Consider the following 26,696-nt stretch of genomic DNA (forward strand, 5'->3'; position numbering starts at 1 on the left):
ACTATCACCCCATTAGTTATACTAAAAATGAATCAAATGTTTTCATCGTGTATGTACAATAATCATTTTTTAAAACTTGTTTTCAAGCAAAATGTTACTTAAATAAAGTAAATTCCCCAAAAAACAGTTCGTATTATTTTTGTTTCTACCTAGTATATGTATTTAAACAGTAAGTATTTAAAAATTATAAATACATTGGATATTTTTTAAATTAAACCTATTGTATTATAAATGGGAAAGTAACTCTGTCTGTTTTGTTTGTCTCTGTCTATTTGGTCAAAAGCAAACTTTAACCCCCAGGAAGGACATAGACCCTTATATTCAACTAACATAACTTTGTATTTTAAATGTTGGAAAAGAGTAAATGAGTTTCTTGCTGGTTCTTCTCAGTAGAGTCTACATTCCGAACCGGTGGTAGCTTCACTTTATATTGTTTTGTAAAATGACGATTCTAAAGTGGTTTTATAAGCCTCCTTGAATAAAGCACAATTTGATTTCATTAATCGCATTGTTAGTTTGTTCTTCGATATTTCGGTCACTAGGAATCCTTTGACAGAAAATGTTTTTTTGGACAATGTTAGCTTCTAAACAGCACATATATCTTCCTTATTTTAATAAAATGCATCATTAACAGTTTATTTTAATTTAAATTATTTCGATTATGCTAGTATGTGTATGTGTGGAGAAAAAAAGACATTATATTATGTAATATTTTTTTTAATAATATTATTAGTGTTCACAATCGTTGGTTAACCTAGGTGAATAAATTTTAATTATTTAAATAAAAATAAAATTCAATAACTAGTGGGTCTCCCGCGAAACTTCGCGTTTATTCAAAATATTTTTTTAGAAATTTCTTTATTAAACTGCATGTCACTCATCTACATTTGGCGCCAAAATTATGAAACCTCTTAATGAAATTTTAATATCAAGTAGTATACATTAGTTCAGTTAGAATTGGAGTTTGTCGGAAACAATATACTTTAATTTTGTGTACGGCCAGTAACTTTTTTCCGCTCTCTAAATAAATAATTGATTCTTTGTTACATCGTAACTATTTAGTGAACTGCGATCAACAGTCCTCTTTAATTTTATGCACATTTACGGCTGGAGCTCTTCAAAATGAGACCATAACCAATTTTTTATATGCAGCTATCGTCCCCTAGTCACTGGGACAAAAATCGGCTTACGCTATTAATATAGTATAAGATACATCTTAGTGATTTGTAATAGAAAATATATAGTTGGTGAAATATATTTTACATTGTGGAAGGGCTTTAATTATACTGCTATCGTTGTGTTCTGGTTTGTAAGGCGAGTGTATAACATCTTAGATCCCAAGGTTGATGACGCATTGACGATCTAAGGAATGATAAATATTACTTTCAGAGGCAATGTCTACGGGTGATGGTGACCGCTTATTAGGTGGCCCACTTGCCGAACAATGCCATTGGGGTCCAAGATGTTATGTCCATTATAAATTAACTATTTTTTAAAACATAGCAACACTTTTCATTTACAAAAAGAAAATAAATTACGATTTAATCGGCCGTGTCCAGTATGTCGGCGTCGGTTACTAAAATTGGAAATATCTGTTTATATCAACAATTGCAATAAATTAATAATATATCGCTTTTTATCCCGTGAAGTTCTGATGAGTAAGAAGAACGTTTAGGTATTTTTTTGTTCTATATACTGAACCAAAGTAATGATTTTAAATTCGTGGGTCGAATAAATCGAATAGCTTATGATAGAACCGTTGAAAAAAAATTGTAAAACCAGGTTCAGAGGAAAACATTCAAGAAAAAATAGGTAAATTTACTTAAAAAATATATGTGTAGCTCATATCTGTAATTAAATAAACAAGCTTATATTTGTTATTTATATCATTGAAATGAGACTTTTTTGGAACCCTTTGATTTGAATCTATAAACCCAAAATACACCACGACCAAGAAAAAACACAAATAAGACCGACCGATTGAGTCTGAATTTCACAAACACATATTTATTTTTATAATCATTAACATTATACTTACGCATATTGGGTATTTACCTAACTTGAAAGATAGGAGGAGCACTTAGCTCGTAAGAGTCGAGATAATAACAATTTGCAAAACAAACAATTCAAATTGCATTTGATCGTTATCGCCAATGAGTACTTCTGCAGCTTAGTTTTATATTAAATGAAGTGTTAGGAGCTACCGGTTTCATTGTTTAGTCGGCACTGAGAAATAAACACGTCGCCGGGATCCTAATCGTAATGCGTGTAGCGATCCTTCTGTTGTTCGTGGCGACCGCCGCATCGGCGGTGGACTTGGATTGGTGGAAAACTGCTTTAATCTACCAAATTTATCCGCGTTCCTTTAAAGACAGCGATGGTGACGGCATTGGTGATCTCAATGGTGAGTTATTTTTAAAGTACATCAAGTACGTCTACTTATTTAAAATAAAGCAATTTGCAAAATTATTTGAATCATTACAGTAATTGTACCCACATATTAGGGTACTCAACGGAATACAATACACAACTATTTTTATGCGCGCTTCCAAATATATTTCTGTTCAAAACGTAAATTTGCAGTAGGTACGAAATTGTTAATCGTAATTTTTATCGCACTATTTTTTATTCTCTCTTTATTAATACTTTATTAACTCTTTATTCTTATATTACTATTATTTTTAAATAATGAACTTTATCTTGTAAAATAAATAAAAAGACGTTTTTGTTATAGTCAAAATCTTTCCTCATCTGAATTATATGAGTTATTCCTGGGTGAATTTTTAACATCAAACGCATTCATACAAGTCATACAAATAGCTAGTAACTTTACTTTTAATATACTTGGATCGGTAAAATTACGATTTCAGGCGCTTGTAAAAGCCTTCTTGAAGTATATTTTGATTTTTTAAGACTGCAATCGATTTGGTATTTTCTTTATTATTCAATTGAATACTTTAATTTCCTTCAGGCATAACTCAGAAACTTCCGTATCTAAAAGAAACTGGCTTTGACGCAATATGGCTATCCCCAATCTACCTGTCTCCGATGTACGACTTCGGTTACGATATCACAGACTACCGTCAAATCGCCCCCGAATACGGAACTATGGAAGACTTCAAAAGGCTCATGAGTGTGGCCAAGAGTATGGGTAAGACATCGTACTGATTTTTTTATGCATAAAACTATAACAGAACTTACAAAAAGTTAATGCGCTAGCAAAAAAAATCTTCTGTTTTATATAACTCTAAATCAGAATTATGTAAAACTAAATTTTTTCTTTAGATTTTTGGCCTTTCGGTAGGTGTAATTGCTATTCCTGAATAATTATTTATTTTATTGATTGTTTAATTGCATATTTTTATATCATAAAATAAATATATTTCAATATTTTCGCAATTATTTGCCCGTATAGTTATAATGGAACAATAATTATTCTTCCGAACCATTATCCACAATCAGCTCATCTTATTGCGACGTATGCGCGTTTATTTCATAATCCTTGGAACTGTTTACACTACTTAGTTCATCACAAATAAAACGTAATAATAGCCTGTGCACAATATATTTATTTTAAAACAAATTTGTAAGTTTTCAAAAATCAGTGACATGTTCGTTATGTTGTATTTGTACATTGTTAATACAAGAAGTATTATAAAATAAATAGACATAAAAGAAACTACCTATACTCTATACAGTGGCGTAGCTATCGTAGGGCCAGGTGGTGCAGTGCACCAGGGCCCCTGAGCTCTGGGGGCCCTCTAACCTAAGCTATGAAAAGAGCTTTGAATGGAGATGAAGTATAGATTTAACTTACTAATGATACGTTCAACTCACTGTATCCTGTATCCCATTTTTATTACTATCTATAATTTAGAATGCCAATATACGTTAAAGAGAGGGCGAGGGCCCAATTCTTTTTCTATGCACCGGGGCCCTTTCCCACCTAGCTACGCCACTGCCTATACTTATATGCTAGGAATATAGTAAATGACCCACTGCTCGGCTAAGTTATCGTCACCTTTTGAGAAGAAGATTTAAAGCTATTTCCACCATCCATTCCGGCTCCAATGCGGGTTAGTGGATACACATTGTTATGAATCATGACATAGTATAAAATAAAGTCCCTTTCCGCTGTCTGTCCCTGTGTATGCTTTGATCTTTAAAATTACACAACGGATTTTAATGCTGTTTTTATAAATAGATAGATTAATTCAAGAGAAAAGTTTATATGTATAATACATGTACAATATATTAGAGAAACACTGATAATTTTAGAGGTTTCTAAAGTGATGTCGTAAATAAACACTTTTTTTGCGCTTACATTGCAAGCGCTGGCTGAACCCTACGAGATAGATCAAAATAATGTACTACAGTATTGTACACCTTAGAAAAGCCTTCGTAAAAGTCCAGGGTGGTATATGTCTATCTCGTAGGGATAGCCCACAATAACCATTTTCTAACCATTACTTTTTAAGAAAAATAATGGCTTATTTTCGAAGCGATTTTAAGCAATTCAGCATTAATTGTTATCCAATTAAGTACCTTAAAAACATTGTGCATTTAATATCGATCAATATGGCCATGGTATTTACAGCATGTAATTTAAGTTAATATTTTCGAAGAAATTACAGATTTTAAAACGTAGGGTCATAGCGGTTGGTATTGTCTAACGACTGAAAAACTGTGAACGTTGTAAGACATTCTGTAATAAGTATATTTACTATAAGCATTGCACCCGTGCGAAACCGGGGCGAGTTGCTTGTTTATTGTATTAGTTGTGGAAAATTGTCTATGTCTAAATCTTACTGTTTTTAAGTTAAGTATTTGACAGTAAGCCAGAAGACTATATTAAAAAAGTCTATGCCGGAGGACTCTGTTATAATATTTAGTAATTAAATAAGATAATAACGTAATAGTGATAATAATACAAAATAGTTTTTTTTAAACGCAATATTAAGTCTTAAATTTTTTTAAAGGTATTCGCGTTGTGCTGGATTACGTGCCTAACCATACGAGCAACGAGAGCGATTGGTTCGTTCGTTCAGCGCGCAGAGAGCCCGGCTACGAGGATTACTACATGTGGACCGACGGTGTCACAGACCCTGAAACTGGCGACGTCAAACCTCCTAACAACTGGGTAACCAATTTATTATTTACGAATTCCAGATGTTCACTTTCAAACTCTAAAACAGTTTATACGCCGACAGAAATTTAAGTTATTGGAGATTTATTCGAATAATTTTATAGGTGAGCAATTTCCGTAAGAGTGCTTGGGAATTCAACAAAGTACGTGGACAGTACTACTTGCATCAATTTGTCATCGGTCAGCCGGATCTCAACTACCGTAGCGACAGAGTTCAAGAGGAAATGAAGGCACGTATATTTAACTTTTATCTCATTCATGTTGACATTCATTAAATTGATATTAGTTAACCAAAATTATTTACCTTTTTAGAACGTTCTACGTTTCTGGCTGGATCTAGGTGTTTCTGGATTCCGTGTGGACGCCGTCAACAGATTATACGAAGCTGACCCGAAAAATTACGGAGGACGCTATCCTGACGAACCTGTATCAGGTACCTACATTACTTTATCTACCTACCTATTAGTAAAACTAACAAGAATTGGTTAAATCATTTTTACAAAAGGATCTAATTTTTATTTCTTTTTTTTTTTCTTTAGGAATCCCTGGTACTGTCCCCGACGACTACGAATACCTCGATCACATCTACACCCAGGACATGGACGAAACGTACGAAGTTGTTTACAACTGGAGAGATCTTCTTGACGAATACATTCCAAAACAGGGCGAATACAAGATCATGATGACAGAGGCCTACAGCACCTTGAACAATATGATCCGGTACTACGGCACGAAGACCAGAAATGGATCCATTCCCTTCAACTTCAGTTTCCTCGGAGATATCACCAAATCTTCTAACGCTTGGGAAATCAAAACTGTCATCGACAAATGGATGACCTACATGCCTAGCGGAAAGACAGCAAACTGGGTTGTAAGTATAAATTAACATTTACACTGAGAAGATATGGACTTTTTAATGAGCACTAAAAAACGCTTTTTTTATTGTTTTCAGAATGGTAACCACGATCAAAGCCGAATGGGTACTCGTCAAGGAGTCGACCGCGTTGACGCAATGAACATGTTAGCTCTTCTCTTGCCTGGAGTCGCCATCACCTACCAGGTAAATATAACAAATCTTGGGAATGTCAATGTGGTATAGCTCGTTGGAAACATTGTTATATAATCCAATATATTCAAGGGTGAAGAGATCGGAATGACCGACGGCGAGATCAGCTGGGAAGATACAAGAGATCCCCAGGCCTGCAACACCGACGACCCTATCAACTACTACAAGAAGTCCCGCGACCCGTGCCGCACACCCTACCACTGGGACAACTCTACCAATGCCGGCTTTTCCAGTAACATCGGCAAACCTTGGCTTCCAGTCGCCGAGAATTACAGGAGTGTGAACTTGGCAGAACAAATTAACGACCCCAAGAGCCATTACCAAGTACGAATACATTCTATCGAATCTTAAATTGTGCTTACATTGATTGACGTAAAATAACACCATTTTTTTTTTTAATTAATTACAGTTCTACAAAGACGTCGCAAGTGTGAGGAAGAGCCCGACGGTCAAAGACGGAGACTTGGACACCAGAGCTTTGTCGGAATCTATTCTAGTTATCACCAGGTTAGCCAACTATACTGGCGTTGTAGAATATCAAAAACGTTTTATTTTTCTCAATTTTTTTGGATTTAATTTCTCATCGAGATATTTATATGATAATGTGTTTTATCACTTATACTTATTATTGACGTTACATCTTCAGGTTACTCCCCGGCTCTCCCGGAGTGCTGGGTGTAGTGAACCTCTCCGATGAAGCGCAGGACCTCGACCTCTCCTCACTGCACTTGTTACCTGCTCAACTGAGAGTCGTCGCTTCTGGCGTCGATTGTTCCGTTGAGAAAGGGTATGTATACAAAATATGTAATGAAACTAATTACTTTCAATTAATCCGACTTATTAAGAATAAAATAATCCCATCAAAAACATAAATGTAAAAATGAGAGCCAAGTTAAATATTATGATATATACCTTGGTTGTTGACTTCAACGACAAAAGAAGTGAGATCTAAATTTTTGCCAAGTTAAATAGCCCTTCTGAAATTTATTTATAACTACATAAAATAGCATTTCTTCTTATAACTTGGGATAATATATTGTTGCCTAAGGTCTGACTTGGCTAGTTCTCATATAAGAATTATATTATAGTCTTCGTAAGTTCTAAGCCTTTACAAATGAATTATAAACACAAATTAAGCACGCAAATATTCAATGGTACTTGTCTAGATATGAACTCGCAATATCTGGTTAAGATTAATGTTTTCTAGTGACTGGACCATCACAGCTCTTAATGTACGTATATACTAAGCAATACTGAGCAATACTGAGCTGTCCTCCATTCTTCTTAGATGTTCTGAGTTATAATTTGTTATTCTAAACACAAACTACAAGTTGTGTTTATAAACATATAAGAACTAGCCAAGTCAGACCTTAGGCAACAATATATTATCCCAAGTTATAAGAAGAAATGCTATTTTATGTAGTTATAAATAAATTTCAGAAGGGCTATTTAACTTGGCAAAAATTTAGATCTCACTTCTTTTGTCGTTGAAGTCAACAACCAAGGTATATATCATAATATTTAACTTGGCTCTCATTTTTACATTTATGTTTTTGATGGGATATCACTACTTTTTGTATATAAATTATTAATAGGTACTTATTAATAACAAAATTAATACCAAATGGTTTTTGTTAAGCTATTCTATTTTCCTACGTTTACGGGGTATAATTGTCTTTTTTTTGATACGTTCTTATTTTTCTTGTAGGTACCTCTGAAATGTTCGAGTGAATTGCCCATTCAGTGTCCGGATTTTTTTTTACGCGTTTTCTGTTTATACTTAATTTGGCCAAGTAGGGGTGGTATAACGTGCGCAGACGGTTGTACTCTACAATAGAGCTCTCTTGTGTCTTGATTTGAATTGGACCTAAATTGATAAGATGTACTCCATCTGAGGTTTTAACTCTAGAGAGGCCAACGTAAGCCTGCTCTTTACTTAATATAGAGGAGCCTATGTCGAAAAGAGCACCGTCAAGGCGAAGGCCTTGTAATTTGTGTATAATAGTAGAATATGCTAAGCAAATAGAGAATTATTTCCTTTGAACATATATGTACATTACTTAATATCTGTAACTTGGTTTTGACTTCTAGTTCGCAAATTAAATTATGTTTAAATTGAATTGTTATTTTACGTGCGCTATTGCTGTTATCGACGTCCCCAATGTACCTTCTCTATTTTTCCATTGGACCCATTCATCAGTCCTTTGCTGACATCAGCATGCTTGCTCGATACTGTTCTTCCAAGCAATAAGGATCCCCGTTTGTAGCGCTAAAGTACAAACTTAAATCATTCCAGTTACGATATACATACTCTACTACAATCTCACGAAACCTTTTTTATTGTTGTATACTAGTATACTCAAACAAAAAATATGCAGTCGAATAGACTAGGCAGTTTCCATCGGAAGGTATTGAAATAATTCTTATGAGCGCGGTTGCCACTCGCTCAGACACGTCCGCGTTAAGGTTTAATCGCAACGCTCCTAACCCGCTGTTCCGGCGTCGCGTCGCGCGCCGTGTACCGAAATGCCTATTATTATTATTTTTTTAAGTATAATTATTTGGCACCATTGATGTGCGCTAAATGCTAGTTAATAACGTAATAATAATAAATACGAAAGTCGGCTATACTCATAAGTACTAAAACGGAAATATTTGGATTTAAAAAACTTAAGGGTGGTATTCAACTTGTTATACATTCACGTGAAGACCTTAAAATCCACTTGAAGACCGGCTGTCATAAGTTTTGATTGCTGGTTCTTACATCATTTTTTTATTATTACAGTTATTACAGGAACTAAGTATATAAGTGTTCCTATAGACCCAATAAAATGAAAAATTATAATAAAATGATAAAAAATTACCAGTTTCAGATTTTTTCCTTTATATTGGCCTAATTATCTACCTGCATGCCAAATTTGAACTTTCTAGGTCACCTGGAAGTAGGATATAGTTTTGATCTATAGGTCAGTCAGTGATAAAAATGACGATTTTTAGACGTTAATATCTAAATAACCATTTGAGATGCGTTTATGAAATTTGGAACACATATGTATCTCGCGAGTCTTAATATATGAGCCAAATTTGACACATCTATGTCAAATAGTTTTTGAGTTATGAGAAGGTCAAAAGTGGCTCCAAATGGTTCGTGTAATATTACACACGGTGCTACTAGCCAGTTCTGTTACTAGAACTTGGCTGACACGCTACCGCGTGTCTAGATCTGTGTCGATATATCTATTACTTGAAAGAGAAAGAGAGAAAATTAATGATTAAATGCTGTTTTAAATTTTGTTTCATTCTTGAAGCAAGAATAATTAAAGATATTATTTAAAGTTCTTGTCTACTACATTATGCAATTAATATATATAAAATAATGTTATTTCAGAGCTGCCGTGTCGAAGAGTAACGTGCACGTATCTGCACACTGCGCTCTACTTTTACAAACTGTCGACAACTGCTGTTAATTGACCCCTGACATACTCCTTGATGAAATATTGTATATAAAATATACAAATTAAAACGATGAATTTAATAAAGTTTTTTTTTTTAACCTTTATTTTCTAAGGTAAAAATTATAATTAGGAAAAAATATTTTTAGGTATCAGTGGCCGTTGACCTATAAATATAAAATGGATTTTATTTTTATTAGATGCAACTAATACTTACATTACTGGTTAATTGAAAGCATCGTTAGCTTATAATAAACCTAGCTTGTAATATACAGATGAAAAATCAGAACTGAGCATTAAATTTTCAATTTTTAAAGTTAGTAGTTTTTAAGGCACACTAAGTGTCAATGCCAACCGAGATATATTCTCAATTTTTGGAAATTTATCAGGGACCTCCACGGCTTTCGCAGAAGGTTGCTCTTTAAAATTCCCACAAATTTGTTTTAAAATAATAACCAATGTATAAAATCTTACTTATTTACTTAACTTACTTAATTAATACAAATTTAAAATAAAATTTAGATACATAAACAGTTCAGTAGCTAAGTTACAAATAAGATATATTGTATTATCATTTTAATCCTGTCTTATCATTTTAATCAGTTGCATGTTATTGACGAAGAGGACGCTGAAAGAAGAGTTGCTTTCTGTAGATTCATGCTTAATGAGGATTTAGAAGATGCAACTTTTTTGAAAAAAATCCTCTGGACCGACGAATTCAAATTTGATCAAGATGGTATTACTAATTACCACAATAAACATTATTGGAGTGAAAAAGTGGACAAAAATCCTAATAAAAAGAGGCCACCTTTTGGTCACAACGCCGTTTTTCGTTAAATGTCTGGACATTTAACGGCGGACTTGAGTTCTTGCTCGAAGTGACTATTTACTCCTATTGCGAACGCAAAGTCGCATTATTTTTCGAAGTTGTGACTTAACTATCTAACTAGTCAAATTATTCCGCATTGTTCTTGAAGCATTCTTAATTCTTTTTTGATTTCTTCCGGCGAGACGACACAGGCGAGACGTTATAAACTAGGAATTTAATGTGACCTCAAATATAGAAATCAACCGGCGTTAAGTCTGGACACCTCTCGGGCCACGGGATGGGTCCCCTTCGGTCTATCCAACTATTAGGAAAATGGCTATCAAGCCATCGACTAGCATTTATACCAAAATATGCAGGACATCCGTCATGCTGGTATATAATTTTTTGCCTAGTAGCCAAAGGTTCGTCTTCGAGGAGGTCAAACATTTTTTTTGTCAAAAAATCTTCGTAAGCTGCAATATTTAGATTTCTTGGTAAAAATATAGTCCGATTAAATTGTCGTCAATTATTGCCATTTTTCCGCCGTTTGTCCGCCGTTAAATGTCCAGACATTTAACGAAAAACGGCGTTGTGACCAAAAGGTGGCCTCTTTTTATTAGGATTTTTGTCCACTTTTTCACTCCAATAATGTTTATTGTGGTAATTAGTAATACCATCTTGATCAAATTTGAATTCGTCGGTCCAGAGGATTTTTTTCAAAAAAGTTGCATCTTCTAAATCCTCATTAAGCATGAATCTACAGAAAGCAACTCTTCTTTCAGCGTCCTCTTCATCAATAACATGCAACTGATTAAAATGATAAGACAGGATTAAAATGATAATACAATATATCTTATTTGTAACTTAGCTACTGAACTGTTTATGTATCTAAATTTTATTTTAAATTTGTATTAATTAAGTTAGTTAAGTAAATAAGTAAGATTTTTTACATTGGTTATTATTTTAAATCAAATTTGTGGGAATTTTAAAGAGCGACCTTTAGTACTCATTCGGTCATGGTCGAATACGAATTTCCACTAGCGTCCTTTCTGATCATTTTATTTCGGTTGCTTTGAAATAAATTCCTAGTCTTTATACATTTACGGAAAGCTAAGTAAACGATTATGTTTTTAAAATAATCTGCAGAACAAGTTACATAATGATTTTTTTTTGTTTTTCAGGTATATTTGAGGGAAAAAATTAAAAAAAATATTGAAATAATATCGTTTTCCGTCTCGCATTTTTAAATTTGGACCGATAATTATTTTTAAAATATTGAAAAATATCCAGTGTTTAATCGTTTTTATAAATCAGAAGAAAAAAATAGATTTTAATTGATACTTTCTTTAAATAATTTTTTAAAGTTGCAATTTTGACTTATTTTGAAAAAATTTAAAAAAACGTGATAACTCAAAAATGATTAACTTTTGCATGATTCATATGGGGGTTAAAATTATCGCAAATCGTCACCCCTATCACCTCCTAACAGGAATACGTCGAATTACCAATAACCATGTATACTGATTACAATAATTGACACTTTATTTTTCGCATTGTCAAATAGCCTATTTGTATCCTATGTAGTTTCTGAGGTTATGATGTCATGCTTCAACCAGGAGGAAGAAGAAGTTTTGAATTATGTTCTTTACGGTATTAAGAGCCGAGATGGCCCAGTGGTTAGAACCCGTGCATCTTAACCGATGATTTCGGGTTCAAACCCAGGTAAGTGCCAATGAAAGTTTATGTGCTTAATTTGTGTTTATAATTCGTCTCGTGCTCGGCGGTGAAGGAAAACATCGTGAGAAAACCTGCATGTGTCTAATTTCAACGAAATTCTTCCACATGTGTATTCCGCCAACCCGCATTGGATCAGCGTGGTGGAATATGCTCCAAACCTTCTCCTCAAAGGGAGAGGAGACCTTTAGCCCAGCAGTGGGAAAATTTACAGGCTGCTAATGCTAATGAACACTACCCATATTCGAACTACAGATAGATTACCTAACCAAACTTACTAACCCTGCCAGCTAAAAGTCTAGAACCTAACCGTTTAAGAAGAGGTTTAATTGATGGACTAGCGACTATCTTGTATTAAAGGCATAACTGGCAATCTGGATGATTCCGATGCTGAAAGTTATTAAAATTCTTGAGATTTATGGAGAATAATTATTATCCGAGCTTACCATGTCAGTCTTAACAAAGCGTGAATGTCTCATTATGGGCAGTGTGTTATTATCTAATTCATCTTCAGCATAATATTCATAATATGCCTCTGGTTTTTCGCTGCACTGATTGCTAAGTACGTCCACGGCTTGCACGCGTGCACATAGATCACAATACTTGATAAAACACTTGAGAATGTAAACAGTTGAATTGGGTCATCCTGGAGCCGATTCATGGTTCTGGATGTATGCCGCACTGCTTCAAGTATCCTACCGACTCCTCCAATTACGTTTACGAAATCTGGAAGATTTAACTTCAATTTTCACCACATTCACACCACACACAAACACTTCAATTTATTACTAAATATAGCCTTAATCTTAAGCGACAATACTGCTCATTTCTGATAGATACAAACTGAATGCTGAATATAATTATTTCATTAAAATATGAAATTGTTAAAATGCTAATTTCTTTGGTTAAGTAGGTTATACGTATAGAACTGAGTCCTCCCTTATGTGCTGCACATAAAACCACCATAGAAATACTTATGTCGGTATCCATCGTTTATTAGCAGCCATCTTAATAATATAAAAATAATAAGAAGAAATATATAATATCGTCGTTCCGGAAACCAGCAAACCTTACCCTACCCTACGGGAGGCAGGTTAGGTTAGCGCCAGCGAGTGGTATTTACCCGTTTACTACATTTGGAGGAAACGCGATAACGCGCTTCATTAGGCGTCAACACACCAATAAGCACGGCGCGTATAAGAAATAAAAATAAATTTAAATTGAACTGAGGCTGTAAGGAAGTTTCAAGACATTGCTTAAATTATAGTTATTATATGGAAATGAAATATTTAGTTGGGTATTTACGTACCTTACTTGAAAGATACGAGAAGTACCTACTTCGCTCTTAAGAGTCGAGATAATAACAAATTGCAAAACAAACAATTCAAATTGCATTTGGTCATCATTGTCAATGGGTCACTACTTGATCTCAGTTTTATATTAAAGGAAGTGTTCGGTGGTGTCGGCTTCATTGTTTAGTCGGCACTGAGAAATAAACACGTCACCGGGATCCTAATCGTAATGCGTGTAGCGATCCTTTTGTTGTTCGTGGCGACCGCCGCATCGGCGGTGGACTTGGATTGGTGGAAAACTGCTTTAATCTACCAAATTTATCCGCGTTCCTTTAAAGACAGCGATGGTGACGGCATCGGTGATCTCAATGGTGAGTTATTTTTAAAGTACTTTAAGTAAGTTACTTTTCTCTTTATTTAAAATAAAGCAACTTTCATAACTAATTTAATTAATTACAGTAATCGTCCATCCGCTACTAGTCCTTTTACATTTCTTGCGCGTCCTTTGATTACCACTACCAATTACTACCAATTGATATTTATTTTGATAACAATTCATAATGTTACTTACAATTTGTTTAGGAGCATCGTAAAGTTTTATTATGTTTCAAATAACTGATTGTTTCTTGTAAAACAAACATATTAAATTCATTTTGAGATAAGTTCTAAACTTCAAGTTAAGCAATATTCGACTATTTTTTACTTTCTCTAAGGGCACTTAAATTTTCTTCAGGCATAACTCAGAAACTTCCGTACATAAAAGAAACTGGCTTTGATGCAATATGGTTATCCCCGATCTACCTGTCTCCGATGTACGACTTCGGTTACGATATCACAGACTACCGTCAAATCGCCCCCGAATACGGAACCATGGAAGACTTCAAAAGGCTCATGAGTGTGGCTAAGAGTTTGGGTAAGATATATTATTGATTTATTTAAGTCTAAGCTATTGCTTAGACTTAAATAAATCAATCTTAGTTATGATACTTCAGAACTAAGGATAAACTAAATTAATTAGCAAGAAAAATCAGAGGTATATATTTTGAATATATTCAGTGAACAGCTTTTAAAACACATACCTAAATTGTCAAAACTATAAATTAAAAGCGAACTTTTAAAATAAAGCTTTCAAAAAACTTGTGATACGTTCCATACAACTCCAATCCACGTCAACTATCCATATCTATAGGATCGGAATCAAACCGATGTGAAGTTATGAATCTTGATATAAATTCAAATGTATATCCATTAACAAATATAAAGTAACTTCAATGGTTTAAATGTTATACTAAGACATATTATAAGCACGAGTGTTACTTAAACTTAAGCTTGCCGATATATTTTTTTAGTGATGAGTGTCGCACCTTCGTGAGTGAATAGAGCTATACTATATTAAGCCGTAACGTCGAAACCAAATATAACTGTTAACTTTTTTGTTAATATGATAATGTTTCGATTCGATTGAGATAAAGTGACAATATGTTAGTAGAATTTCAGTCTTACAGTGTTTTCAATCGAACCATTCCATCTTACGAAGGTGTTCGCGTTGTGTTGGATTACGTGCCTAACCATACGAGCAACGAGAGCGATTGGTTCGTTCGTTCAGCGCGCAGAGAGCCCGGCTACGAGGATTACTACATGTGGACCGACGGTGTCACAGACCCTGAAACTGGCGACGTCAAACCTCCTAACAACTGGGTAACCAATTTATTATTTACGAATTCCAGATGTTCACTTTCAAACTCTAAAACAGTTTATACGCCGACAGAAATTTAAGTTATTGGAGATTTATTCGAATAATTTTATAGGTGAGCAATTTCCGTAAGAGTGCTTGGGAATTCAACAAAGTACGTGGACAGTACTACTTGCATCAATTTGTCATCGGTCAGCCGGATCTCAACTACCGTAGCGACAGAGTTCAAGAGGAAATGAAGGCACGTATATTTAACTTTTATCTCATTCATGTTGACATTCATTAAATTGATATTAGTTAACCAAAATTATTTACCTTTTTAGAACGTTCTACGTTTCTGGCTGGATCTAGGTGTTTCTGGATTCCGTGTGGACGCCGTCAACAGATTATACGAAGCTGACCCGAAAAATTACGGAGGACGCTATCCTGACGAACCTGTATCAGGTACCTACATTACTTTATCTACCTACCTATTAGTAAAACTAACAAGAATTGGTTAAATCATTTTTACAAAAGGATCTAATTTTTATTTCTTTTTTTTTTCTTTAGGAATCCCTGGTACTGTCCCCGACGACTACGAATACCTCGATCACATCTACACCCAGGACATGGACGAAACGTACGAAGTTGTTTACAACTGGAGAGATCTTCTTGACGAATACATTCCAAAACAGGGCGAATACAAGATCATGATGACAGAGGCCTACAGCACCTTGAACAATATGATCCGGTACTACGGCACGAAGACCAGAAATGGATCCATTCCCTTCAACTTCAGTTTCCTCGGAGATATCACCAAATCTTCTAACGCTTGGGAAATCAAAACTGTCATCGACAAATGGATGACCTACATGCCTAGCGGAAATACAGCAAACTGGGTTGTAAGTATAAATTAACATTTACACTGAGAAGATATGGACTTTTTAATGAGCACTAAAAAACGCTTTTTTTATTGTTTTCAGAATGGTAACCACGATCAAAGCCGAATGGGTACTCGTCAAGGAGTCGACCGCGTTGACGCAATGAACATGTTAGCTCTTCTCTTGCCTGGAGTCGCCATCACCTACCAGGTAAATATAACAAATCTTGGGAATGTCAATGTGGTATAGCTCGTTGGAAACATTGTTATATAATCCAATATATTCAAGGGTGAAGAGATCGGAATGACCGACGGCGAGATCAGCTGGGAAGATACAAGAGATCCCCAGGCCTGCAACACCGACGACCCTATCAACTACTACAAGAAGTCCCGCGACCCGTGCCGCACACCCTACCACTGGGACAACTCTACCAATGCCGGCTTTTCCAGTAACATCGGCAAACCTTGGCTTCCAGTCGCCGAGAATTACAGGAGTGTGAACTTGGCAGAACAAATTAACGACCCCAAGAGCCATTACCAAGTACGAATACATTCTATCGAATCTTAAATTGTGCTTACATTGATTGACGTAAAATAACACCATTTTTTTTTTTAATTAATTACAGTTCTACAAAGACGTCGCAAGTGTGAGGAAGAGCCCGACGGTCAAAGACGGAGACTTGGACACCAGAGCTTTGTCGGAATCTATTCTAGTTATCACCAGGTTAGCCAACTATACTGGCGTTGTAGAATATCAAAAACGTTTTATTTTTCTCAATTTTTTTGGATTTAATTTCTCATCGAGATATTTATATGATAATGTGTTTTATCACTTATACTTATTATTGACGTTACATCTTCAGGTTACTCCCCGGCTCTCCCGGAGTGCTGGGTGTAGTGAACCTCTCCGATGAAGCGCAGGACCTCGACCTCTCCTCACTGCACTTGTTACCTGCTCAACTGAGAGTCGTCGCTTCTGGCGTCGATTGTTCCGTTGAGAAAGGGTATGTATACAAAATATGTAATGAAACTAATTACTTTCAATTAATCCGACTTATTAAGAATAAAATAATCTGTGTCGATATATCTATTACTTGAAAGAGAAAGAGAGAAAATTAATGATTAAATGCTGTTTTAAATTTTGTTTCATTCTTGAAGCAAGAATAATTAAAGATATTATTTAAAGTTCTTGTCTACTACATTATGCAATTAATATATATAAAATAATGTTATTTCAGAGCTGCCGTGTCGAAGAGTAACGTGCACGTATCTGCACACTGCGCTCTACTTTTACAAACTGTCGACAACTGCTGTTAATTGACCCCTGACATACTCCTTTTTGACAAAATAACCAAATAAAAATTATATATATAGAAATGAAACATTTTTTATTTGTCAACCTTTCTATTTATATTTAAAATGATACTATTAATGGTGAATAAATTGCCGCATCTAATTAAAATAAACCAGGATACTTGAACTGATCATTCAATTTACAATAAAACATGTTCCATTTTGAGAGATGATCTTTTACATAATCTAATTTATAATAAATTTAAATTGACATATGAATTTAATATAGTTGCTTCATTTACCACTTTTTCATTCCTCACTATATTTTTTATAAGTCAACACAAATCACTATCTGGTGATCTGGCTTCAATTCATATTTATGGAATCAAAAAATTCAAATAGAATTTAAATGGTAAAAAAAAAATGCAGGTGAATAATAACTTCTTTAAACTTAGTTGTTGTGTATTAATTTAAAGTCTTAATAATAATTATATGCCTGGATATTTGTATTTCATCTTGAACATAAATTTACTTTTATCAGTTCAAAGGCAATATTTTACGTAGACATACATAAGTGCATATGTACAAAACTCTACCTTACACTTTACGCTTATTCATCAGACATCTTTGCAAAAACATGAATATATAATATAGGAAACTGTACCAATCTCTTACTTATGAATAATGAATTAATCTAAGAAATATATATAAATAAAACTATCACATAGATAAAGGAACACAACGCAATATCTATACAAGTTCAGTTTATTTAAAAGATTCATGTTATTTATCTACACTAGCTAAAGTAACTGCCCTGATAGTAGTAGCTCAGTTACACTTAATTTATAGATGATATAATTATTGGGATATAATATTTGAGTTTAGCCACCGTGGCTAAAATTTAACTCAAAAAAATTAATATTGATTGTTAGTGGTTTAATTTTTTAACATTTTAAGCCTAAATACTTTATAAATTAATAAAAATACTATTTAAATAGCTAAGCTTAAATGATTTATTGATAAAATATTTACAATTTTTTCCTTATTTTAATTAAATGTATCAATACAACTAGTGCCTTCAAAAGTCCATAGCACCTTCCAAGAAACAAAGGCAGTCCACTTTGTTGATAACTACATCCAGGTCTTTCTTGGTTATTGTTTTCCTTTTGTGCTGGGTTGTGTATGTGAATGTTTCTTTTGCGATTGTTTCTAAAAACATCTCCTGAAAAATATGCAATTTTTAAATGTTTAGTGCTGTAATTGTTTTTATAATTGAAATCAAGATTCGCTATAAAGAAAAACACTATAAGGAAATCTCTATTTTCTGTTGCTAATTCTGCAACATGTGAATCCACTTACTCCATAAAAGTTATTTTAATATTCTTTACATATTTAATACTACTATATTAATTAGTAAATAATAATCCAATTACAGCATGGACTGGTATATACCTTAGTAGAGCACTTATCATAAACTGTTATAGTATAATGTCTAATAATATGAGACTACAACTTATGGTGTAACTTATCCATAACAATCACTTATAATTGCTAATTATAAATTATTTGAATATTAGTTAGAAAATTAACGTTGTGAAATACTTACAGTTGCTTTTGTGACTAAGAAAACTGCTTCGGCGTTTACAATGTTCACGTCTGGATCCATTTTCATTATGTTTTTTATCCTAGCCATAGGAAGTTTTGTGGAACGTACAATTTCAACCTTATTGGCATTTTGCGGTTTTTTTTCTAATACGATTGTATCCTCAGAGTTTAAAATCTCAGAATCTTGGATTATACTTTGCTCAGATTCTGTTACTTCTGTTGGGTGAAAATCGTTTTCAAGGAATTGATCAGTGTCTTCTACTATATCGGATAACTCTAACCCTGCGTGATGGTCGTCTTCAGACATTGTTATAAACAGTAAAAATGTCAATGAGAAATGAGAATGAGTTAAAATTCCAAAAATTGCGCGATTTGGCGCTATTATGAAACTTTACTGTCAGTGTTCAAAGTGACATTGAAGAATTTGATAGATATGACTTTGACAGCTTATAGAACAAAATAAGGCTTAGTATAGACTATCAAGGTTATGAATATGTGACAACCCTTTTTTAAATTACCAGTATAAAAAAGTAGACAGAAAGAAAAAAGAGTTTTAAATATGTGATGAGTATAGTGGGAATTATTTATCAATCATTTTTATCAATATTAGAATTTTATTTTGTAGTTTAATTTTAATTCGATAAATCGAATTTAGAATATAGATCGACATATGATGTTTTTATTTATATTAAAAATTGTATTAATCAGATAAAAAGTAAAGACTAATTTATACAAATAGATTTAATTTCTAATCTATGATAAATGTACATTTCTTCAAAATGTGTGGAATAATGAGGAACAATAAAAATATAAAAAAAAATCTAGATTTATTTATTCGGAGTTAAAAAATAATTAACCGCTTCATTTGTTACTTTAACTCTTGGTACATAACAAGCTAACCGGCGTCTCGTCTGGTAACCAGTAGTTAAAGTGCAGCTCGGAAATTGATATTTACACGTATCTTGGTTAGTACGTAAAGTTTTCCTGTGTCTGCTCTGTCCGGCGATGTTGGATTACGATTCCATAGTAATATGAGATAAAAGAAATAAATAATTAACCTGTGTTTGCGCACACGCCGCTTAACTTATATCTTCTGCGCACTATATAGGTAGCCGTTGTTGCCAAATTTTGGTCGACTTATTTATCAAAACATTATTAACTATAATACTTAAACAACGTATGCTTTAATTTTTAATTAATTTTACATTGATTAATGCGATTAATATTGAAATAAAATTTATATTCAATACTATTTACTAAAAAATTTAAAGACTTATGTCTTATCTATAGTAGTATGATTTGAAAACTACTGTGTTGTTTCTATTTATTAATTACAATGAATATTAAGGTAATGGAACAAAGTTGTGTCAAAGGGATTGGTAATGGAAAAAAAAACAAAATCCGTATTAAAATATAATTATCAGTTCGTGTTGAGTATCAAAACAACTATATGCAGTCATGCTTACTATATACAAACTATGTAACAATGAAAATATATTCCACTAAAACTACAATTAATTATTTATTATACAATCGATCGATATTTTTTATGGTATTAACATTTTTTTACAAAACATTAATTATTGTTCAATAATATTTATATACATATCGTTTATATTAAGCCTCAACACATTTTTAAAAATTAATAATGAAATTAGGCAAGTTTTATAAAGGTACGTAACGGAGAAATGCTTAGTATTTAATATTTTAAAATTGTTTTCGGAATCACAACTTTAATCCTAGTCAAGAAGCCATTTTTAATTCATCTGATGACAAACATGATATATTTAAATTTATTACAAGTGGAAAGAAGAAAATAATCTGCTATTCGATATTCGAAGTTGTATATCACTTTGAGGTAAAAGATAGCTTTTGATTTTTATTATAATCAATATATTTCGATTTATTAATCCAAATACTATTAAGTTTAAATCATATAATCAGTAATAATATATTTTAACATTCACATTAGCGTTTATTTCTAATTTTAACAATTCATATACTAAATTACAGTCATCATTTCCAATTTACTTTTAAAAAGATTTCGTCATATAAGGCACATTACATTTTAAACACTTAATTGCTAAGAGTTTTATTCTACACTTTGGAAAAAATATATTTGCAGTGTGGATCATTCTTAGACGTATTTATTTGGATGTTTTTTTTTTAAATATTTTATAATGATAAGCATGTCATCTCAATTTCAAATTGAAAGGTACATAACTTTTTCTGTTCTTTATTTAATCCAAACATAATAACTTCTTCCAAAGAGGTCGCTTGTGTTGTATAACTGGCAGACCTGCTAGGATGGCGGCGTCAAAAGCGTCCTTTAACTGTTTCCTAGTTTTAGCGGAAGTTTCTACATATACTGCATTAATTTTTGCAGCTAAAGCTCGGGCTTCAGATTCTGTAACTGCGTGCTCTCCACGGGCCTGTAAAGATTAATTAAAAATAAATAGAGCGCTGTCAGATACAAAGTTTTCAAAAATAAATATAAAAATAAAAAAGCTTCATTGTTGTTTATTCTACCCACGATATAAACTTATCAGACACTGAACAAAAATGTATGTATATTTAATGACTTAATCTAAAATTTAGAATAACAACTACTAGGATGCTAGGTGCGCCTTGCACGAATAAAAAATACATAATTTCACACAGGTAACTGCTACATTGTATACGTAGCAGTTTTACCCTTTATATTTTTTTTAAACAATAAGTGCCTGAGAGTAAAAAACCATTTTAAACTAAATTCTTAGCACGTAGTACTGTTATTATAAACTTATGTTTAAACGCCCGCATTGTCGAGCCGCCATAAATTCGTAAACGCCAATGTTTAAGATAAGAGCGTATTTTATATTATGGTTGAAGTTTATGTTTATTTTATTATTACAAATATTCATTTATTTTAATTTTCAACATTTTTATATATTTTTTCACCCACTACACAATATACGTACGTATGTTTGTAAGTATGTAACATTACAGAATTTACAATAAGGTTATATTTATTTTAAATTTTCATGCTTGTATTTTGCTTAGACCAATTAAAAAGTTTTTATTTGTTTGAGGTATTATTTGTACCGTAAATCGTACGTACCGTGCACAGTGTATAATAAAGAATGCACGTAGCCATAAAATAAAATAGCACAAATTTAAGAATAACTTTGCAATGATTAATCGTATATTGAATTCTTTTTATTTTATAACATCATAAAATGAAATTGCTGCCGACAATTCTCGAAAATTATAGCAGTACTCTTAATAATATAATAAATAAAGATATTTTTTTGACCTTAGATTTGTATTATTTAAACAAAAAAAAATAATAATATTGGTTCAGAGTCAGTGACCGATCGACAATATGTGTTTATAAGATTTAGCCGAAATTATAAAACTTCTCTCTCTTCTAAACCGGGTAAGATCATTTTATTTATATAGCTGTTCCACAATATATGTAGATAAATGTGTTTGGTATTATTAATATAATCGTTTATTTTTAAACGGACATCATATAAACTAAATTTCATTTTAGTAGCAAGTATCATTATCGTCGTGTGTTTGGCGAAACTAAAGAAGATTAATATTTCTAATATATCTTGATGCTAAATTATGTTGCGTCAATTTTAAGGTTTTTTTATATATTAAGTGTAAAGATTTATATACAAAAACATTTAATACAAAATGAATACTGTTAATAGTACCTTTAAAGTATGTATAACACGTCCATCAAGTGCCAAGTCGCTTTGCGTACCAACGAGCACTAAAGGCGCGTCCACACTAGCGACTGCACGCGTCCACCGTTCGGCGACCGACCGGAACGTTTCCGGTCGCACCACGGAGAAGCACAGCATAAGCACATCCGTACCGGGGTAACAGAGGGCTCGGAGCTCGGACATGGAGTCCTAAAAATATAAAAAAAAATTTTAATCATTTTTGTATTTTGTAATAAAAAATATTATATTACCTTTTAAACAAAACACAGGAATTTAAAGACGTCCGATCATAGACGGATACAGATGTGTATATGAAATGTATTTTATAAAATATGTAATTTAATTTATACATTTTATATGTCAATTACACAAATTGTACATTATGTATTTTCATGTTTACTTATAGTATTATATTTATATTTTTCATTTCAACACCTGTCTATCTCATTCATTGCAAAATTCTATTCCTATAGTTGTCTGGAAGATATTGCTACCAAGCGATGTTTTTGTCATTATTTAGTTGTCTTATATAAGTACTAACTACACTTTATACAGATTATTGTTACAGGGTCTAGCATAGACCCCACTCTAAGACAGCTTTATGGTCAACTAATAAAAGACAATAATATTTAGACATAGATAATTTAACGACTTTATACTAATTGTTATAACAAGCTACTTTAAATCTGTATATACATTTTTAAATACTTTATTTTTCTTACACCTTCATCCTCAATTATAAATATATCTTTAAACTTGTAATAAGAATGAGTGTACCTATAAATATGTCATAATGAATCATGGTTTGTTCGAATTGTATTATACAAATAACATTGAGTTGTTTAGACAGGAAGTGCTAAATTGACTTATCCACAGCGCACGAACTCATCAGTGAAAGTTAGCCTGGACCAGCTAACAATATTTAAATCTTGCTTTTTGAAGTTACACAATATCAAACTTATATATGATTGTTGAAACATGAAACAATCAGAAACTCTAAATGTATACGGATATTATTATCTTAGATATAAAAAATATTATTGACCTGTATTATTTTCCAGATAAAAAAAGAATTTATGGTGTTTGGATTTATTTATTTTAAACTGCAAAAATGATCCATCCTTTTTTAATTAGACAAATTATGTTTCTTATCCCTACAAGTCTTTCTGATTTCCTTTGTTTAGATTTTTACTTAGTGACGTATTGTCATATAATCTTATCACATACATTAAAATGATTCTATAAATACTATTATTAATTACTTTAATATATTAGATATCTAGTTAAATTTCAAACAAATAATAAATAATGGATACGTCCCATTATATATATAGGATTTATTTTGACGTGTTAATTAGGAGTAAGTACTTATTGATTATCAAGAATACTCTCTATTTCCAAACACGTAGTAAATGACAGTAATTTTAATTAATTTTTACCCTAATTTAAGCTTTTTGTTTCAACTGTATGTTTTAGACTTATCTTTATAGTTAACGCCTTTGAACTTACGGTTTAACATTTTAATAGGCAATTACATATCTTATTCATTCTAAACACACCAAGTGGATTTCAGTTGATATGACCCAGTAAGTCCAACTCACAAATCTAACCAATGTTTGCAGAGTTAAACCACTCCGAGCATCATCTTTGAGATTTAATTTGTTTAATTTTGTCTCTATAATTTATCTCACGCTCAAATTTTGTTACATGCATGCATATCATACAACAGTGGAACAGTGTCGTGTACGCTCCAAATCTTCATTTTAATAAGAACATATGCTTGCTCATGGGAAATTAAACGGCTTTATTTTTGTACGACTAAACGAAACGTTTCTAATTAGGCATACGGACGCCCAATAGGCCAACTATGGCTGTCGAGGGAGCCCTATTATTGGCAGGTTAATATCTTTTGCGCGTTTTATAATACAATAAAGCGAGTTGGTGTCCATTAAGGGATTTCGCAGTGTACCTTAATATTTTATAATTTCGATTTTTCTATATTAACCTAATTTTGCTGTATCAACTGCTTTATTTAAAAATAATAGCACGTAAATATTTTACTTCTAAATAAAAGCATCATCGTTGAAGCTCATTCTACAGTTCTACTTCAAAGCAAGAGGATTATATACATGGTACATGGATAGTTACTACATACAACATGCATGTAACAGGGTTTTCATTAATACCGAATTAGAGATGATTAATTATAACAAACTAAGCACATGATAACATGAGTCAGTGCCCACGATGTTCGATTAGGAACCTATGCTTCATCACGTGTTCTATCAATCTTGAATCCTCGCTTTGTCATAAACTAAATAGTGGCGCCTTAACTTTATTACTTCATCTATTTAATAAAATTATATTTATCTATAGTCAAACCACAAGAGGAAAAAAGGTCATAATCATTGGTCATAATCTATGATATAAATTATGGATTTGAAAAAAATTCGTTTTGAATGTCGTCGAAACTGTTATCGGAACTTTGAAATTAAATTAAAGTGGATATACATATGTAGTGAATTGGAATAGTGCTGTATTCAAAATATAATGTATAAATATATATTTTATATATGAATCAAGAACTCTTTATCAAATCGCATAGAATACGTAAATAAGTATACTAAGGTTTGTTTATAATCATTCCTTCCTCGATCGGAATAGACTATCATTATTTTCGTCTATACGAGAATCAATAAGTTTAATAACACTTTTGACAGGATTGTTGTTGTGACTTTATATATGAATATAGCTATATGTGAAGTTTATTTATGTTTCTACAAAGTATGAAGATAAAATACAAGCGTGTCCCGTAAAATCAACTTTCTTGCCTTAGCTATGCAATTACTTTGTTGAACGTCACTTTCGTCAAATTGCCCATAAAGTTATGTTTAAGTTTATAGTCAACATTTACGACTAAGCTGTCGTAATAGATTTACTAATGATTGAGGGTCGGTCCATCATATTGCAGAGTTGATTATTATCTCGATATAAAACGAAACGAGACTCCAGTATTAATTAAATCTTATCAAAATCTCAAGTTTTAATAGCCACCTTTCTTCGAAATTATACAGTTAAAATAGTTTCTTCTGATTTTATTTATCTTTCGTTTTTAATTCTGTGAAGAACAAACAAGATTAACAAAACAAACGAAATAGTTCACACATTTGTAGATAAGAGTTTAAAATACTTTCATCAGACATACTTCTGAACCGATTAATTAATTTAAGAAATTCGTACTCTTCAACTATTTGAACTTTGTTTAATCCATGTTTTAGTTTCAACTAAATTTATTTAAAATTTGTACCTTCATTGCAATAATAATAATATTCACGTTATTAGCCAATCATTATATATATTTTATAAAAGTGCATGTTAAGGTTCACATTTTGAAGGCTGAATTTTAGATATTGGGTAGTATCGTAGCTTGAAATTGTCCACCAAGAATTTTTGTGAATTTTCGCCGCCATCTTGAAAAAAGGAATAAATTTTGTTATTTAAGCAAAATTGTGATTATAAACTTTATTATTGTTTTTTTTACTCTCTAAAATGTGGTACAATTTTGAAAGTTCTGTAGAGTCGCTAAAATATTGAAGGAAAAAGTAAAAAAATGATTAAGATTAAAAAACTATATAATCTTACTAATACTTACTAGTATTCTTCCTCTTGAGTCACATCGGAAATATGTACAAATAAAGTCTACTTATCTATTTCCGTTGTTCCTCTAGGGCCATATGAATAAATATAAAAGTAATCGATTCGTCCGATTACAATAATAATACACCTATAAAAAATTTAATCGTGAGATTACAGAATAAATAAAAAGATATAACACAGGATGGATAAAATAATTAAAATAAAAAAATAAGGATAGGTATTTTTTTTAATATGTGGATAGTACTTAAAATAAATAGGTTAGGTTAGGTTATATTATTATTCTAATCGGACGACACCATTACTTTATATTTATTTATGTGATTTTTCACTAATGATTCCATACGTGCTTTAACGACAAATACTTGGAGCAACGTT

At 32.2% G+C, this 26,696-nt stretch overlaps 4 protein-coding genes across 5 annotated transcripts in view; 2 read left to right on the plus strand and 2 right to left on the minus strand.

Moving 5' to 3' along the window:
* Positions 1–2,202: 2,202 nt before the first annotated feature.
* LOC125064105 (maltase A1-like) lies at positions 2,203–9,746 on the plus strand. 2 transcript variants are annotated; one of them, XM_047670898.1, is made up of 11 exons: positions 2,203–2,404; positions 2,972–3,151; positions 4,980–5,140; positions 5,251–5,376; positions 5,459–5,579; positions 5,686–6,017; positions 6,099–6,206; positions 6,285–6,536; positions 6,622–6,719; positions 6,859–6,999; positions 9,601–9,746. In XM_047670898.1, the coding sequence occupies exons 1-11, from the start codon at positions 2,263–2,265 to the stop codon at positions 9,677–9,679; spliced, it is 1,740 nt and encodes a 579-aa protein (XP_047526854.1). In that variant the 5' UTR covers positions 2,203–2,262; the 3' UTR covers positions 9,680–9,746. The 2 variants fall into 2 exon arrangements, with proteins under 2 accessions (XP_047526854.1, XP_047526853.1); XM_047670897.1 differs by lacking the exon at positions 9,601–9,746 and adding an exon at positions 9,434–9,475 and having other exon boundaries at positions 6,859–7,066.
* Positions 9,747–13,680: 3,934 nt separating this feature from the next.
* On the plus strand, positions 13,681–17,427 carry LOC125064144 (maltase A1-like). Its single transcript, XM_047670974.1, has 11 exons — positions 13,681–13,869; positions 14,232–14,411; positions 15,036–15,196; positions 15,307–15,432; positions 15,515–15,635; positions 15,741–16,072; positions 16,154–16,261; positions 16,340–16,591; positions 16,677–16,774; positions 16,914–17,054; positions 17,289–17,427. Exons 1-11 carry the CDS (start codon positions 13,728–13,730, stop codon positions 17,365–17,367), a joined length of 1,740 nt encoding a protein of 579 aa, XP_047526930.1. The 5' UTR covers positions 13,681–13,727; the 3' UTR covers positions 17,368–17,427.
* Positions 17,428–17,956: 529 nt separating this feature from the next.
* LOC125064224 (DNA polymerase epsilon subunit 4) lies at positions 17,957–19,359 on the minus strand. The gene is made up of 2 exons (XM_047671170.1): positions 18,950–19,359; positions 17,957–18,565 (listed from the first exon to the last, which is right to left on the minus strand). The coding sequence occupies exons 1-2, from the start codon at positions 19,253–19,255 to the stop codon at positions 18,422–18,424; spliced, it is 450 nt and encodes a 149-aa protein (XP_047527126.1). The 5' UTR covers positions 19,256–19,359; the 3' UTR covers positions 17,957–18,421.
* A 989-nt stretch (positions 19,360–20,348) lies between these two features.
* The window catches only part of LOC125064325, a 40,794-nt gene continuing 34,446 nt past the window's right edge, over positions 20,349–26,696 (minus strand). The window contains exons 3-4 of the mRNA XM_047671300.1: positions 22,653–22,853; positions 20,349–21,380 (exon numbers count right to left, since the gene is read on the minus strand). Of these exons, the coding sequence (XP_047527256.1) occupies positions 21,189–21,380; positions 22,653–22,853 (393 nt within the window). The 3' untranslated portion in view covers positions 20,349–21,188. The remainder of the gene's footprint in view (positions 21,381–22,652; positions 22,854–26,696) is intronic.

This window comes from Vanessa atalanta, chromosome 5 (assembly GCF_905147765.1).
Source record: "Vanessa atalanta chromosome 5, ilVanAtal1.2, whole genome shotgun sequence".
In the NCBI taxonomy this organism is placed as follows: Eukaryota; Metazoa; Arthropoda; class Insecta; order Lepidoptera; family Nymphalidae; genus Vanessa; species Vanessa atalanta.

Excerpts from the sequence above, each read along its gene's own strand:
- LOC125064105 (XM_047670897.1), top strand. The coding sequence starts at position 2,263 with ATGCGTGTAGCGATCCTTCTGTTGTTCGTGGCGACCGCCGCATCGGCG. Across the intron at positions 6,018-6,098 it reads GAAAGACAGCAAACTGGGTT|AATGGTAACCACGATCAAAG; the intron begins GTAAGTATAAAT and ends TATTGTTTTCAG. Across the intron at positions 6,207-6,284 it reads GAGTCGCCATCACCTACCAG|GGTGAAGAGATCGGAATGAC; the intron begins GTAAATATAACA and ends AATATATTCAAG.
- LOC125064144 (XM_047670974.1), top strand. The coding sequence starts at position 13,728 with ATGCGTGTAGCGATCCTTTTGTTGTTCGTGGCGACCGCCGCATCGGCG. Across the intron at positions 14,412-15,035 it reads GAGTGTGGCTAAGAGTTTGG|GTGTTCGCGTTGTGTTGGAT; the intron begins GTAAGATATATT and ends CATCTTACGAAG. Across the intron at positions 15,636-15,740 it reads TCCTGACGAACCTGTATCAG|GAATCCCTGGTACTGTCCCC; the intron begins GTACCTACATTA and ends TTTTTTCTTTAG.
- LOC125064224 (XM_047671170.1), bottom strand. The coding sequence starts at position 19,255 with ATGTCTGAAGACGACCATCACGCAGGGTTAGAGTTATCCGATATAGTA. Across the intron at positions 18,566-18,949 it reads TCTTAGTCACAAAAGCAACT|GAGATGTTTTTAGAAACAAT; the intron begins GTAAGTATTTCA and ends CATATTTTTCAG.